General features: G+C 54.8%; 4 protein-coding genes across 4 annotated transcripts; 1 reads left to right on the top strand and 3 right to left on the bottom strand.

Moving 5' to 3' along the window:
• Nucleotides 1-88: 88 nt before the first annotated feature.
• On the bottom strand, nucleotides 89-2,036 carry BDY24DRAFT_404562 (histidine phosphatase superfamily). The gene is made up of 10 exons (XM_076642520.1): nucleotides 1,947-2,036; nucleotides 1,834-1,839; nucleotides 1,739-1,762; nucleotides 1,604-1,611; nucleotides 1,389-1,470; nucleotides 1,070-1,239; nucleotides 883-932; nucleotides 574-780; nucleotides 275-406; nucleotides 89-211 (listed from the first exon to the last, which is right to left on the bottom strand). The coding sequence occupies exons 1-10, from the start codon at nucleotides 1,978-1,980 to the stop codon at nucleotides 193-195; spliced, it is 732 nt and encodes a 243-aa protein (XP_076492198.1). The 5' UTR covers nucleotides 1,981-2,036; the 3' UTR covers nucleotides 89-192.
• A 179-nt stretch (nucleotides 2,037-2,215) lies between these two features.
• BDY24DRAFT_404560 (uncharacterized protein) lies at nucleotides 2,216-5,971 on the top strand. Its single transcript, XM_076642519.1, has 6 exons — nucleotides 2,216-4,371; nucleotides 4,563-4,731; nucleotides 4,846-4,988; nucleotides 5,154-5,229; nucleotides 5,347-5,413; nucleotides 5,525-5,971. The coding sequence occupies exons 1-6, from the start codon at nucleotides 2,481-2,483 to the stop codon at nucleotides 5,720-5,722; spliced, it is 2,544 nt and encodes an 847-aa protein (XP_076492197.1). The 5' UTR covers nucleotides 2,216-2,480; the 3' UTR covers nucleotides 5,723-5,971.
• Nucleotides 5,972-6,130: 159 nt separating this feature from the next.
• BDY24DRAFT_404556 (CRAL-TRIO domain-containing protein) lies at nucleotides 6,131-8,510 on the bottom strand. Its single transcript, XM_076642518.1, has 11 exons — nucleotides 8,191-8,510; nucleotides 7,729-7,902; nucleotides 7,625-7,635; nucleotides 7,322-7,475; nucleotides 7,162-7,232; nucleotides 7,011-7,075; nucleotides 6,871-6,924; nucleotides 6,783-6,788; nucleotides 6,617-6,697; nucleotides 6,471-6,539; nucleotides 6,131-6,394 (listed from the first exon to the last, which is right to left on the bottom strand). The coding sequence occupies exons 1-11, from the start codon at nucleotides 8,454-8,456 to the stop codon at nucleotides 6,203-6,205; spliced, it is 1,143 nt and encodes a 380-aa protein (XP_076492196.1). The 5' UTR covers nucleotides 8,457-8,510; the 3' UTR covers nucleotides 6,131-6,202.
• Nucleotides 8,511-8,630: 120 nt separating this feature from the next.
• BDY24DRAFT_404555 (uncharacterized protein) lies at nucleotides 8,631-13,269 on the bottom strand. Its single transcript, XM_076642517.1, has 9 exons — nucleotides 12,823-13,269; nucleotides 12,405-12,509; nucleotides 12,259-12,324; nucleotides 11,893-12,134; nucleotides 11,593-11,796; nucleotides 11,305-11,527; nucleotides 10,932-11,217; nucleotides 10,706-10,825; nucleotides 8,631-10,618 (listed from the first exon to the last, which is right to left on the bottom strand). The coding sequence occupies exons 1-9, from the start codon at nucleotides 13,156-13,158 to the stop codon at nucleotides 8,970-8,972; spliced, it is 3,231 nt and encodes a 1,076-aa protein (XP_076492195.1). The 5' UTR covers nucleotides 13,159-13,269; the 3' UTR covers nucleotides 8,631-8,969.
• Nucleotides 13,270-13,429: the final 160 nt, after the last annotated feature.

Raw genomic sequence — 13,429 nt, 5'->3', positions numbered from 1 at the left:
GTTTCGAGTCTTTTGTCCGAGCGTTGAAGATTCAGACGCGTCGAAAGTCGGCTAGCAGGTTCAGCGGGCTTGCGATATGGGTCAAGAATGGAATGAAGGTCATACCAGATCGACTCAACGTTCTCCCTTCTCTTCCCTCCAACGAAAAACTCCCCGCTCGAACCAACCTCCTCCTCTTCGAAAACAACGCATCTAGTTGGGGTTGGTGTACCTGAAGAAACGAAGAAGGGGGTCAGGATAGATCGAGAGTAAAGCATGAGGAGGGCAAACCCACCAGTTGACACCGAGCACACTGGGCTCGTTGAGCGTCCCGTGCTGGTATCCGAGCAGGGTGAGTCCTCCAGCGTCGGTCGAGAAGTTGGTTCCAGCCTCGAGAGGGAAACCACACCATCGGGCGATAAAGACTCTACAGAACAGCAACAGAAGAAGCAACAGAAGGAAAATAAGGAAGAGAAAGAAGTCGCGTCAGCTTGGGATTCTCTTCGACGCGTCTCTATCCTCTCTTGCTCTTCCTCCTCCCCGCCCTCCCATTTCAACCCTCCTCTGAATCATACCAGTTATCTCTCTACTCACCGAGAGAAATGCCCATGCGAAACGATCACGACATCAGCCTCCTCGGCAGCAGCACGTCGTTCCTTCTGGGTGAGGTCAGCGCTGGCAGCACCGCAACCTCTGTCCTCAGCAGCTTGATGGATAGCTCGGATCTTGGCGATGACTCCGTCGACTCGGTTCTGCATCTGAAGAGCAGTCTCTCCATCGTGCTTGTCGTCGGGAGGGCATCTGGACGAAGAAAAAGAAGAGAGAAAGCGGTCAGCTTGCAGGACGCGAAGTAGCTTCGAGACGGACGAGCTTGAGAGCAGGAATAGCGACGAGACTACTCACCCATCAATCCAGATCCTCCATCCCGGTCGTCGAGCTTGGATTTGGTGGCTCTGTGGAGTTGAACGAGCAAAGTCAAGTCAGCGCCGATTCGAGCTCGAGTTCAGATCTCTCTCTCTCTCACTCTTCCTCCTCCCATTTCCTCCTCCTCTTCCCCCATATCTACGAACAGTCAAAGAAGGGAACTCACAAGAAGACCCTCGTACTCTCCGTACTTCCACTCTCCAACCTCCTCAGTAGTCTCCCACTTGACCTCTCCGAACGACTCCATGGCCGGCTCAAAGAGCAGTTTGGCGGTAGTTTGAGCTCGAAGACGAGGCGAGACGATGATGTGCGTGAGTTTCGACGGGTCGAGGAGCTCTAAAGAACCGAACCAACACAGAAGAGCGTCAGAAAGGGAGTGCGAAACGGCCGACGCGGAGAGAAGAGAGAAGAAGGAGGGGAACGCGAGAGTTTCGATTCGAGCTCTTGGTTGAGGAGGAACAGAGAAAGAGAGAAGGAGGACTGACTTCCAGGACCAACGATCTGGGGAGCGACGTCCTTCATGACTTGCTCTCCTCGAGGAGTGAGAGGGATATCGGAAACTCCGGTCTGGGAGATGACGAGGGACAAGAGGAGGGAGGGAAGGAGGAACGGGGTGAGCTCGTTCGTTCTATTCTCGAGTTCGAGAAGCAGCTCCTTCACAGAGTCTCTTTGAGACAAGGCGAAGAAAAATGGAACTCACGTGTCGGCCTGAGAACCGATGGTCAAATGGAGGGGAGACATAAAAAGCTGAGGTCAGTTTTGAGCTTGGGAAAGATGGACGAGCTCAGGGAGGAGGGGAGAGGAGGAGAGGCGAGAGAAAAGAGAGCGAGCTGACCATTGATGGACCATTCGGTCTCGCCTGAATTGAAGGAAGCGAAGATCAGTATCAGAACTTGTATGTCTCGAAGGAACCGAAGGAAAAAAGCTCACCGTGACCTGGATAAGGAGAGATGGGGAGAGAGGGAAGGGGGAGCGAGAGGGAGGTCAGACTGAGCTCTCTCAAGCTCTGGTTTCTCGTCGATAGAGAGATGTCAAAGGCGCACGGATAAGGTAGACTCGAGGAAGACGGGGGGCCATGTTGAAGAGTGGGGTGGGAGTTGAAGGAAAGAAGAAGAGAAGCTGGAGATGATGGTTTGGGACGAGACTGAAAGTGGAGGGGGAAAGCGTCAGCTTCGAGAGACAGCTCACTGTCGTCAAGGGGACAGACATAGCAAGTTGCCCACTTTCAGTGTTGTAGGCTGAAGTACCTCGATTTCCGGATTTGTGATCGAGATGTTTTCTTGAAAATTTCAGCGAGATCAGCCATTGTCCCCGACGCTCGCTCTCCAAATCACCTCCTTGTCCTTCCCTCCTCCTCCCTTCAACTTCGACCTCAACCAGATCGCGCCTTTTCAGCTTCTCTTCCTTCTTTCTCTCGTCGTCACTCCAGAGGATACATAAACTACCAACAAAGTCGGCTTTCAGCCCTCCTTCCCCGTCTTAACCTCCCAGGAAACCTCCGAATTCTCATCCGGACTCGAGGTCAACATCCCTTCCTCTTTTCCCGGTCGTCTCTCTTCGCCCAACGGAGGTCCAAGATGGCCAGTAACTCCTATGGAGCAGGAGGATGGGGTAGTGACGATGACGATGATGTAGTCTTGCAGAAGCCCAAGGGGAGAGCCAACGAAGGAAGGGGAGGAGGAGGAGGAGGAGCAGGAAGCTCACGAGGAGCAGGATGGTCAAGATCGTATCCTCAAAGCCGAGACGAGTATCCTTCGTCCTCTCGACCTGCAGGAGGACGAGATGGCCCTTCTCGCAACGACAGATGGAACGCCAACGAGCAGGAAATGGAACAGTATCGTCAGCAACACCAAGATCGCCGCTTCCAGAGACGCTCCCCTCCTCCTCCCTCCTCCCAGCCGTCCCACTCCACCTCCTCCCATCCACGACGAAGAAGCAGATCTCCTCCCAATCGACCTACTACCTATCCGCAACCCGACCAAGACCGCCACGCTCCCCACACGAAACCCAATCGACGAAGGAGGGAGCGATCATCCTCCCCGCTCGACGGTTCTCCTCCTCTCACCAACCCTCCTCCCTCCTCGTCCTTCCAACCCTCCATCCACGCCGTCGCATCCACCTCAAACTACCAACCGAAGGACTACTCCCCTCCTCCTCCTCGAAACCCATCTCGAACGGACATCTCCTCCAACCAACAACCTCTCTCCCACGTCCAACGAGTAACTGTCTCGCCCTTCTCCATCTCCTCCCATTCCCAAACCGTCTCACCTCCCTCAGCCTCGCAGTACTCGCCTACCTTCCATTGCGAAGGCGACACCACTCCAGCTCCCCAGTCCTACAAACCCTCCTCCTCCTCCTCCTCCTCTCGACCTCTCCAAGCCAACTCCGTCGCTTCCTCCTCGTCGCGTCCTGTCCCTCCTCCTCACCCCAAGCCGTCGTCGGTACCAGCAACGAGGAAGAGGAACCCGAAGCCTGTGAAAGATCTCTCGGAGAACGAGTCGGACGTCGAGGCACCCGTCAGGAAGCCTCACGGATCCGAGGAGGAGGACTTCGACGAGATCGATTCGGAATCGGAGGGAGAGGTCATTGACCTGAAGGGAAAGTCGGCAAGGGTTCCAATCGAGGATGACGAAGAGGATTCGGGCCCGGATGTCGACAGCGACGAGGAGGTTCAGGTCATCGAGCCCACTCCCAAGCCCACTTCTCAACCGAAATCAACAGCGACAGCTCCTCCTCCTCGACGACCTCCTCCTCCTCCTTCGCAACCGACTCGAGCTACCACTTCCTCCTCCGCCGTTAGCATATCATCAAACCTCCCGTCCAACTCTCCCAACCCGCACGACATCAAGTCAGCATCCCTCTCCAACCCTGACTCTCGCTTTCAACCTCCTCCTCCTCCCTTCGCTCGTCCTCCCCTCAACAACTCCAAAACGAACCCTTTCGCTCGAAACCAACCCAACAACCACCTCATCGATTCTAACGCCGGTCGGTCTCTACCGAGAGACTGGATCGTTCAACCTCCTCCTCCTCGAGAATCCTTCGGAGGTCCCAAAACCGCCCAACAACTCGCCGCGGTCTTCAACTTGGGAGGGATGAGGTTTCAGCAGCAGCAGTTCGTTCAGGGTCAGCCGATGCAGAACTGGGGAGGAGGAGGAATGATGATGCCGCCAGGAGCAGGATTCGTTCCTCTGCAACAACAGTCGTTCTTCCCTCACCAACAGCATCCTCCTCCCACGCTCGGAAATCGAACTCCTTCCTACGGATCTCAAGGAAATCAAACTCCCCGAGGAGCTGGAGCTAGCAATGGGGGTTCAGCAGCGAAAATAGAATGGATCGAGCTCGATGCCAACGGAGCCGTCGTGGGCGGAGATGGGTCGATGAGTCCTGGAAGTGGTGGTGGGAGTGTGAGAGGTGCTGGTGGTCAGGGTGGGAGTATGAGTCCTCCTCAGGATGGATCTATAAGACAGAGTGAGTTTCTGAACGCGTTCGGCATGGCTGGGCGGGTGGGAAGAGAAGAGGGAAGGGAAGAGAAGACGCGTCGAGTTGAGTTTGGATCGGTTCGAGATTGCTGACTTCCCCCTTTCTTCTTCTTTCCTCAACCACTTTACTTCTCGCTCAACCTCCTGGTCTTGTTTCTCTACCCAACCCGATTTCTCCAGTCAACGCTCAAGCTCAACAACGTCGCTCCACCTCTACCGAAGTCAAGCTTCAGCGTCGGCCGATCGACTCGTACCCTCGTATGTCGCCTGAGAAAGAGGTGGAATACAAGGAGAGGAAGGCTCGCTGCATCGAACTGCTGAAGATGGTCCCTGGTCCGGATGGAATCAGGTGAGTTTTGCGTTCTCGTCCGACGCGTTCGACAAGACCTCGGGTTTCCTTCTCGTTTTGCTGACCATTCGCTGCTTTCGTTTTCCTCTGCCTTTCTCTCCCGACCCCTTCTAGATCTCTTCGAGCCGACGAAGTCGAACGCGTGACCTGGTACCTAGGGACGGTGAATCAAGGTCTGCAGGAAAAGAGAGACGTCGACGGGGATCCCTATGTCTCGTCTAAGACCTGCACCGACTTCTTCAAAGGACTTATGAGTCGTGAGTTCAACCTCTTCCTTTCGTTCTATCTCGGGCCTGGTTCGGTTTCTTCCGGAAAAGGAGCGCTCGTTCCCGTCTCGTCTCGTCGCGTCGCTTCCGACGGACCTTTCTTTTCGACGAGCTGACTCTCGGTTTCCCTTTCTTTCTTCATGCCTGTCAATTCAGGAACTGAATACAACGGATTCAAAGCCGCTCGGAAGGAGGTCGAGTTCTTGCTCGAATTGCAGGAGAAAAGGTCGCAGTAAGTCGTCCCGAATCCTCTTTTACGTTCACATCGTTCGGTTCGACTGTCTCTCTTCGCCACCGAGACTCGCGAACTGACTCATTATTCTTCTCTCGTATCTTTCGACTCGTTCAGGATCCCACTTGGTATGCCTCCCAGAGAGGCGAAGAAGATGCAGACGTTGCTGGAAGAGATTCGACCTGTTCGTTCTTTTTACTCCTCTCGCTTCGCTTTCCCTCTTCTACGACCTTGCCGCTGACTCATAACCTACCTCCTCTTTCTCTGTTCTTGCTTCGCTCGTCTCTCCCTACAGCGACTCGCCCTGCTCGAAGATCTCATCTCCCTTCGACACCCAATCTTCAAATCTCCTCCTCCTGTGCCTCAGGGAACCGTCCTTCGCGCCGAATGGGACGCTGCCGTAGCCAAGTCGAAGAGGAAGGGAGCCGATGCTGGAGCTTCTCGGGAGGCGGAGAGACCGAAGGAGAAGGGGAAGGAGAGGGCGACGGAGTGAGGAGGAGGAGGAGTCGCGTCGAGGTTGCGTTCGTTTGCTTTTTTGGGGTTTCTCGTCCCGTTCGTTTCCTTCTTGTCCCTTTTCTTGCTCTACCTTCAGCTACCCTATCTACCTTACCCAGTCACCCTAACGATACCCATCCTCTCTTCTTTCTCGACGACCCGTTTGACCCTTCGTTTTTTTGGTCACCGCCGCCTTCGATTTTTGATCCTCTACTGATTACATCGGCTTTGAGTCCTCTCTCCTCTACGATCTTTTAGCTTCGTTAGCACAGTGCATCGGGTTCGCAAGAGGATGCGTTGAAGGCGAGAGCGAATTGTGAAACCAAACGAAACCTTTCGACAGGTCTTCCCTCCTCGAAATGACGTGACGGCCGTCCCTCGTCCTTCTGAAAATCTGCAGAGCAAGAGAGCAAACTCTATGGGATAAGGGCACAAAAACAATATCTAGGAACTCACTGAACCAATCTATACCCAAAGTCTAAACCTTCAGCTCCTGGAGAGCTGCCGCAACGTCCGCCTCGTCGTCGCCTCGAATGACCACTCCCTCCTTCCCAGCAGGAGCATGAATCTCCTCCACGCTCGTCGACTCGGACTCGACGATCTTTTCGACGATATCGACGTCCCTCTCTGAAGGTGCTCCTCCCTTGAGGATCCACTCCGAAGCGCCGATCTGCGAGGATCCAAAAGGAGAGGTGAGTCGCGTCTTCCGAAGGGCAAGAGAGAGAGACAGAGAGAGAGAGACGAACCCTCGATCCATCTTTGACCCATCTCTCTCGATAGAGTTGCCGTCGCTCGGAGCACAGTTTGAGGAGTGACTAGATGATCGAATCGGAGAGAAAAGGAGGTGTGAGAGTTCGCTCGGGGAAGGACGGGAAGGAATGGAGAGACGGACAGGCAAATATGTCTCCTGGTCGTACTCGAACGGCAGCTTTCCTCCGAAGGCTTCCTCGAGATGATCTTCTGGAACCCAAGGCTGTGAGGAAGTAAGCGAGGAGGAACATAGTGAGCTTTCGGATGAAGAAAGAGGGAGGTTGGCAGAGAAACGAGAGCGGACGAACCGCGGGCTGAAAGTGTCAAAAAGAGGAGGAGAAAGTCGTCAGTTTTCACTTCCAGGGTTTCAAAGAAGGCAAGAGAAGGTGTATTCACAGCGTTGAAAACGAGCTTAGCTCTGGTAACAGGGTCGATCCAAGGGAGAATGACCTGAGGTCGTGCGGGAGCGAGAGCGGGAGAGGTCAGATTCGATGTCGGTTCCCTTTTTGATTTCTCGAGCTCGAACGAAGACTTACCTTGAAGAACGCGTTGAGAATCCAAGGAACCTTGATAGCAATAGCCTTCTCCATTCGCTCAGGGTCTGGAAAGCGCACGAAAGGAAGAAACCGATCAGCTTGATCGGCTCGACGACGAAACGAACAAAATCAAAGCAAGACGACGACTCACAATGATGCGACAGCATAGAAATCCACCCTCTCACAGTTGCCAAAGGAGGAGGACTCATCCCACCCGAAAAACTGTTCAAAGTCGACCCCAAAAAACAAGGAAAGGGGGTGAGCTTTTGAAAAGAGAAGGGACGAGGACGCGTCGTTCGTTCGGAACCCACTTCACCAAAAGCACCTGCTTTTCAACTCCAGGAGGCATCAGATCGATGGACCTCTCCATCACCCAGACGCAGTAGAGGACGTTCAAATCGGAGTCGGTGCTGGTGTTTCGAGAGGGGACTTGGTAGTGCAACGGTCGTCCGTCCTCGTCCCAACCTGGATGAAGGGTATTCAGAGAACAAGTCAGTTCAAATCGAGCGCCTCGAGCTAATTCGTCGAAGCGTAAGACAGAGGAGCCAACGCTCGACCTCGACCTCAGCGCTCAACCTCCCCCCGCGACGCGAAACGAAAATCGAGGGACCAACCGTTGACGTAGCTGTTCAGCCCAAATCGGAAAGGCAGGAAACACCAGTCAGTTCCGCGCTTCAAACAAGACTATGTACGCCTTCTGTCCCTCGTTTGTACTCACTCCTTCCCACTCTTCCCCTCCGTCCTGATCCTCTCCGCGTTCAGCCCTCCTCCCTCGTCCTTGGACCTCTCCCCTCCATCGTCGTCAGCCAGCTGATGCTCCCTTCTCCACACGAGGGTATCGATCAGCTTCCGCTGAGCTACGGGTAGATCCCATTTCTGAGCTCGTAGGTATCTGAGGAAGAAACGGAGAGGAAGGAGAAGGTGAGGTCAGCGAGGTGAGCTTCAGAATGAGCTCCGTCTCGGGCACGGAGAGACCCTCCGCCCGCCGTTCCTCGAGCTGGGAAGATTTTTCTACTGAGCCACCTTGAGAGAGAAAGAGAGGGGAGAGCTCTTCTACAGATGTCATCTCGTACGAGACTCGCTTGAGGTCGCGGACGATCTGAGCTCAGGAAAGCAGTCCCTCCCTCCTGGCCTCCCTCCTGCTCCTCTTGCTCATCCCCTCCTCTGCTCATGAACTCACCTCTCTAGACACTCCCTCGTCAACCACATCTTCTCCGCCTCGCTCAGTCTCCTCTTCTCGTCCTTCCCAACTCCAACGTCGACCTCGAATGCTGGCTCAGAGACGTAAGCAAGCAGGGAATCGTAGAGCTCGAGCTGGTCGCCTTCAAGAGGAGGAGGTCGCAGAGGTTCGTTCTTGAGTTTTGGTTCTTGGAGGGCAGTTTTCACGCGTGGGGTGAGGGAAGACGAGGAGGAGGAGGTTGTAGAGGAGCGGAAGAAGGAGGACATTGGTGGTGGTTGGTAGGTAAAGGGTGAGGTTTGGGAGAGCTTGAAGCCTGAGAGAGGGAAGAAGGGGAGAGCGAAGGAACTCGATTCGGGCGCGGAGAGCTTGGCCGAAGCGAGCAAGGCTGTTTTCTTTCTTTATCGTCATCCAACTGAGGAAAAGCTGAATGCAGTGAAATTTGGGTGTGCGGAAAAAACTTCTAAGGAATAGTGTAAGCGAGATTGAAAAGAGAGAGAGAGAGAGAGAAACGAAGGTACCGGGTGATTCGAGAGGATGCAAAAAAAAGAGGGAGCAAGCAAGAGAGGGTTGGAGATGAAACGACGAAGAAAACCAAGATGAAGGTGAAGAAGGGACGCTTTGAGAGATGTAGAGAGAGAGAGAAAGAGAGTCCAAGAGGAAGAGTGAAGGGAAAGGAAGAAAAAGGCCGAGGGGAAAAGCACGAGAAAAGAAGAAAAGAAACAACGAAACGAACAAACGACGCGCAACGAAAACCCAAACAAACCACAAAATCTACCCTCCTACTTCCCCCTGGTAGTCCCCACCAACAGACTATCGTAGAACCCTCCCGCACTCAACTCATTCCTCAACTGAATCATGTACACAATCCCCGTCCTCGTTCCCTGATCGCTAATCTCAATCGCCACTCCCGTCTTTCCCACCCTCTCCACCCCATCCGTCAGCACAATCGTGCTGATCAACATCTTCCCTCCGCTGTTCTCACTCTCCACCACCACCTGCTTGACGTTCGTGCTCTGCTGGTGGTAGAGCTTCAACCTCGCCGCTCCGAGCGACTTCCACGACGCGTGATCCTTCTTGAGGAAGACCTTGCACTTCATCGCCGCTGAGATGATGGCTGGACCCGAGAGGGTGGCAGGATCGACGTTGGATTTCGGGGAGGGAGGAGGGGAGTTGAGTCGAGTGGAAGGGTCGTCGAGAGCGAAACCGTCGACGGTGGAGAGGGCTCGTTGGGAGAAGCCGGCGGAGGGGAGGGAGACGGGGGTGAGAGGTTCGGCGGAATGGGATCGGAAACTGCCTGCTCCTCCTCCTCCTCCTGCTGATTGGGGACCGTTGGGATGAGGAGGATAGTTGGGATCGAACTGAGGTTGGCGGTTGACTGGGGAAGCCGAGTGGAAGTTCCGAGGTGGGAAGGGACCGCTGGGACTCGAACCCTCTCCTCCTCCTCCTGGCGAAAGTCGAGCACCGTTCGGACCCTGAGGCGGCCAGCCGCCTTGGTTCGGGTACTGAGAACCTCCGTTAGGATACTGGGGTCCACCTCCGTTGAGGTAGTTGTGAGGAGGAGGAAGAGGAGGAGCGTCGTGGTCTTGGGAAGGGTGAAGGGAGGGTTGGGATCTCGACGACGCGCTCGATTGGGACCGAGGGATTCCCATCCCTGGAGCATTCGAGCTCGGAAGGGGACCTGAAGCGTACCTCGATCCTGGAGGTGGACCTCCCATCGACGACGGACCTCGTTGAAAGTAGGGCTGAACGATCGGTTGACCTGAAGGAGGTGGAGGGAGAGGTGAGGTCGACGCGCTCCGAGGAGGAGGGAATTGGTTGAAGGAGGTGTTGGAGGAGGAGGCTGATGTCCGAGGAGCGAGACTGGCGCCTCGAGGAGGTGCTGGAGCTTCCGAGGGTATCGATGGGAGGGGAGAGGAGTCGTAGTTGAGTTGCTGTCGAGGAGCAGGAGGAAGGGGAGCTCCGTACTGAGGAGGCGACCGCGGCGACTCGTTTTGTCCAGCCTGAGGTGATCTCGAGTATCCATCGGGTCCTAGCGACATGGCGTCCATCTGCTGAGGTAACGAATGAGTTCCAGTCGAGCTTCCGTTGGAGTAGGTGCTAGCTTGGGAGAGAGCTCGTTGACCTCTGAACTCGTTCGCTCGACCTGGAGGAAGAGCTGGAAGAGGTCCTCCGTCGACTGGGTGACCGTTAGGGAACTGAGGATGGTAGGAAGATGGGGAGTTGGAGGTGCTGTTGGGACCGTTGGGATTGGCGAAAAAGGAAGCCATCTGAGGGGAGGGACCTCCGTTTTGAACGCCGGACGAACGAGCGCTCGAGGTTGTTGGCGAGAGGGCTCCGTTGAAGTTGGGAGAGGTAGGTCCTGGTCCTTGGAAAGAAGGTGCCGAACCGACGGAGGGAGAAGGGATCTTGGTTTGGACTCCGAGGTTCACTGGGAGGAGAAGAAGACGCGACGAGAGAAGAGGGCGTGAGCTCGAGCGACGAAGAGAAGGACGAGGACGAGACGAGAACGACTCACTGTTCGCTGCGAACTCAATGCAGTCGTTGAACTCCCTGATGAGCTTCGTCTGCATATCCCTGTTCTCGACTCGAAGCATGAAGGTCTCCTTCCTCATCACGATGACCTCGACGTGGTTCTCTGCGGGCGGGAGAGAAAAGGAAGAGGCTCGATCAGCCTCGTCGCTCTACCGATTTCACCCTTGGACTGGACACATCGGAACCAAGGCAGGATAATCGAAACTCACCCGTAGGCCCAGGAGCAACCTGAAGGTGCTTTCCAGCGAGAGGAGGATAGCACAACCAGAGATCCGCTCCCTGAGCTCCGTCAGCCTCAGCGACCTTCTGAGCTCGTTCGTGAGGCTCCATTCGTTCGCAGATGAGGAAGAGGTCTGAGAGGATGAAGATGTAACCTCGATGGTGGTGAACCTTCTCGCCGGTCGAGGTAGGAGTGAAGAAGATCTCGACGTCGAGGGACCGACGAAGTTTCCTCGTGAAGGGGAGAGCGGGAGGTGCGATTTGAAGTCGAACTTTCTGCTCGAAAGGAATCGAATCGGATAGAAGAGCAGTCAGCACGGGTTAGAGATCGTATAGGAAGGGGTGAGAGAGATCTGAACGAACCCTGGGGTTCATCGTGAACAAATCAATCGTCCGTTCGGCGTCGAGTCGCCGCTCGATATCGATCAGAGTCTGCGACATCCCTGGCGAAGGCGGAAGGGCTTCCTCAGCTTGAGGTATCGACTTGAGCAGAGCTGGACCTGGTGCTGAGCTCGAGAGGTTTCCGAAGGACGTAGACGCCGACGTGTTAGAAAGTCGACCTCCGTTCGCACTGAAGAGTGAAGCTCTGGTTTGCCAGACGGTGGTCAGCGTTTCTTCTCTTCTCTTCTCCTTCTTCGACGAAAGACTCACCCGCTGACTCTACTGTCCGTTCCCGAACTCGCAACACTGGTCCTCGTTCCCTCTCCTCCGTTCTCGAACGTCGACTTCCGCTCTCCCTCCCCGGGCTCCTCTCCAACGGCGTAATCCAACCGATCCTTCACAATGTCCAGCAGCACCGTCAATCGTTCGTTGGCTCCGACAAGAAGGTTGTGATCGCTTCGTCCAGGTTGTGTGCTGAGATAAGAAGAAGAGAACAAGAAATCAGCTCTCGATCCTCTCTCTTCCTGCGCCTCTCCCTCCTTTCCTTCCGTTCCGAGCTCAACGACTCACCTCTTGAGCAGCCTCGCGTAAAGTTTCTTGTAGTATCGCAAACGGTTGTAGGGGAGTAAGAAGAGAGCGTCGAGACTCCAGTCTCCTGAAGGGGAGGAAGCTGGCGGAGGAGGAAGGAGTTGAGAGGAGACCTCGAGGAGGATGCCGGCGAGGTTGGGGTTCGATTGGACTGGAGGCCAGGTATCAAAGGAGCTGAGGTAGGTGGAGGCGTAGCGAGTGTAGGCAGGTTCCATATCGTCGATCTGCATGAGATCCAGAGAAAAAGGGAAGGCGAAAAGTGAGCTCTTGAAACACGAGGGTCCCCTCTCCTGGAGAAAGGGAAAGAGGGGAGAGGAGAGAAGGGAAAGGAGGAGGACGAGGACTCACCCATCTCATGAGCAGGTCGCCTAGAGCTTTCGGCGAGGAAGGGTTGGGACCAATCTCTTTGAGTTTCTGTTGAGAAAAAATATCCAGAAAGCAAGAGTCAGCTCGAGAGAAGAGGAAGGGAGAAAGGTCGGCGAGAGGGCACGAACCGATCCAAAGCTCCGGTTGATTTTGTAGACGCCTTCTATAGCTCTGAACATTCCGTCCAGAAGAGGAGGAGGGAAGTTGGCTCTCGACCATGCACCTGCTACTTTCTGATAGGGAGAAGGAAGAGAAGAAGGGAAGAAACAAAGGTCAGCACAAAGAGGATGCAAAACAGAGCCGGCCAAGAGGAGGGTCGAGCTCCCTGTGCTTCCTTCCTTTGCTTCTTGATATAGAACGGTCCCCCAAGGAAGAACCGACTCTGTTCTCCTTGAAGAGGATGAGCTCTGATTCCTAAGGTTGCCCTTTTTTCTCTGAGGCAAAGAATCTCGAGGATGACGGCGCCCGCCCTCCCTCCTTCTCGACCTCTCCTTGTTCCCAGCTTCTCCTTCCTCCTCCCTACGAGTACAGAAAGTTTGTGCTCACTCTGATTACAGCTCCTAACTCTTTTACGTATCTCTTCTCGCTCTCTATCAAATCCACTAAGGGATTAGAGCTCTTCTGAGGTTGGACCTCTCCCGAGCCCACACTGCTTCGACCTCCTTCTCCTCTCCCTTCGTCGGGCGTGTCCCTCCCGCCGTTGGATCCTCCAGACCAAGGTCTTTCGTCTCCTGATCCTCTAGGAGATTCAGAGTAGTCGTATTTCGAAGGCGGAGGAGGAGGAGGGAGCGAAGGAAGGGGAGAAGAAGAAGAGGAAGAAGCTGTCGGCGAAGAAGAAGGGTACGGAGGACGAGGAGGTCGATAAGTCGCTGGAGAAGCCATGTAGGAAGGAGCTCAAGGCGATTAAAGGGGATTAGAGTCGAGAGGGAGAGGGCATGCAGTCGAACGAGAGAGTGCTGAAGAAAAGTGGAAAAGAAGGGGGTTCGGAGTCGATGGAGGAGGAGGAGGAGGATCATAGCATAACTCGAATTCGGAGTCGACTGAAGAAGCGAAAAGATAAAAACGTGGCGCGGGCAAAAATGTAGAGACAGACGAGGAGAAGATAAGAAGTAGGCGAGAAGGGATAGGTATGTAGGTCTGAAACGTCGAAGGG

Source organism: Mrakia frigida, assembly GCF_051309035.1.
Source record: "Mrakia frigida strain ATCC 22029 unplaced genomic scaffold BDY24scaffold_54, whole genome shotgun sequence".
Lineage (NCBI taxonomy): Eukaryota > Fungi > Basidiomycota > Tremellomycetes > Cystofilobasidiales > Mrakiaceae > Mrakia > Mrakia frigida.
This window is presented reverse-complemented; position numbering and strand designations above follow the sequence as displayed.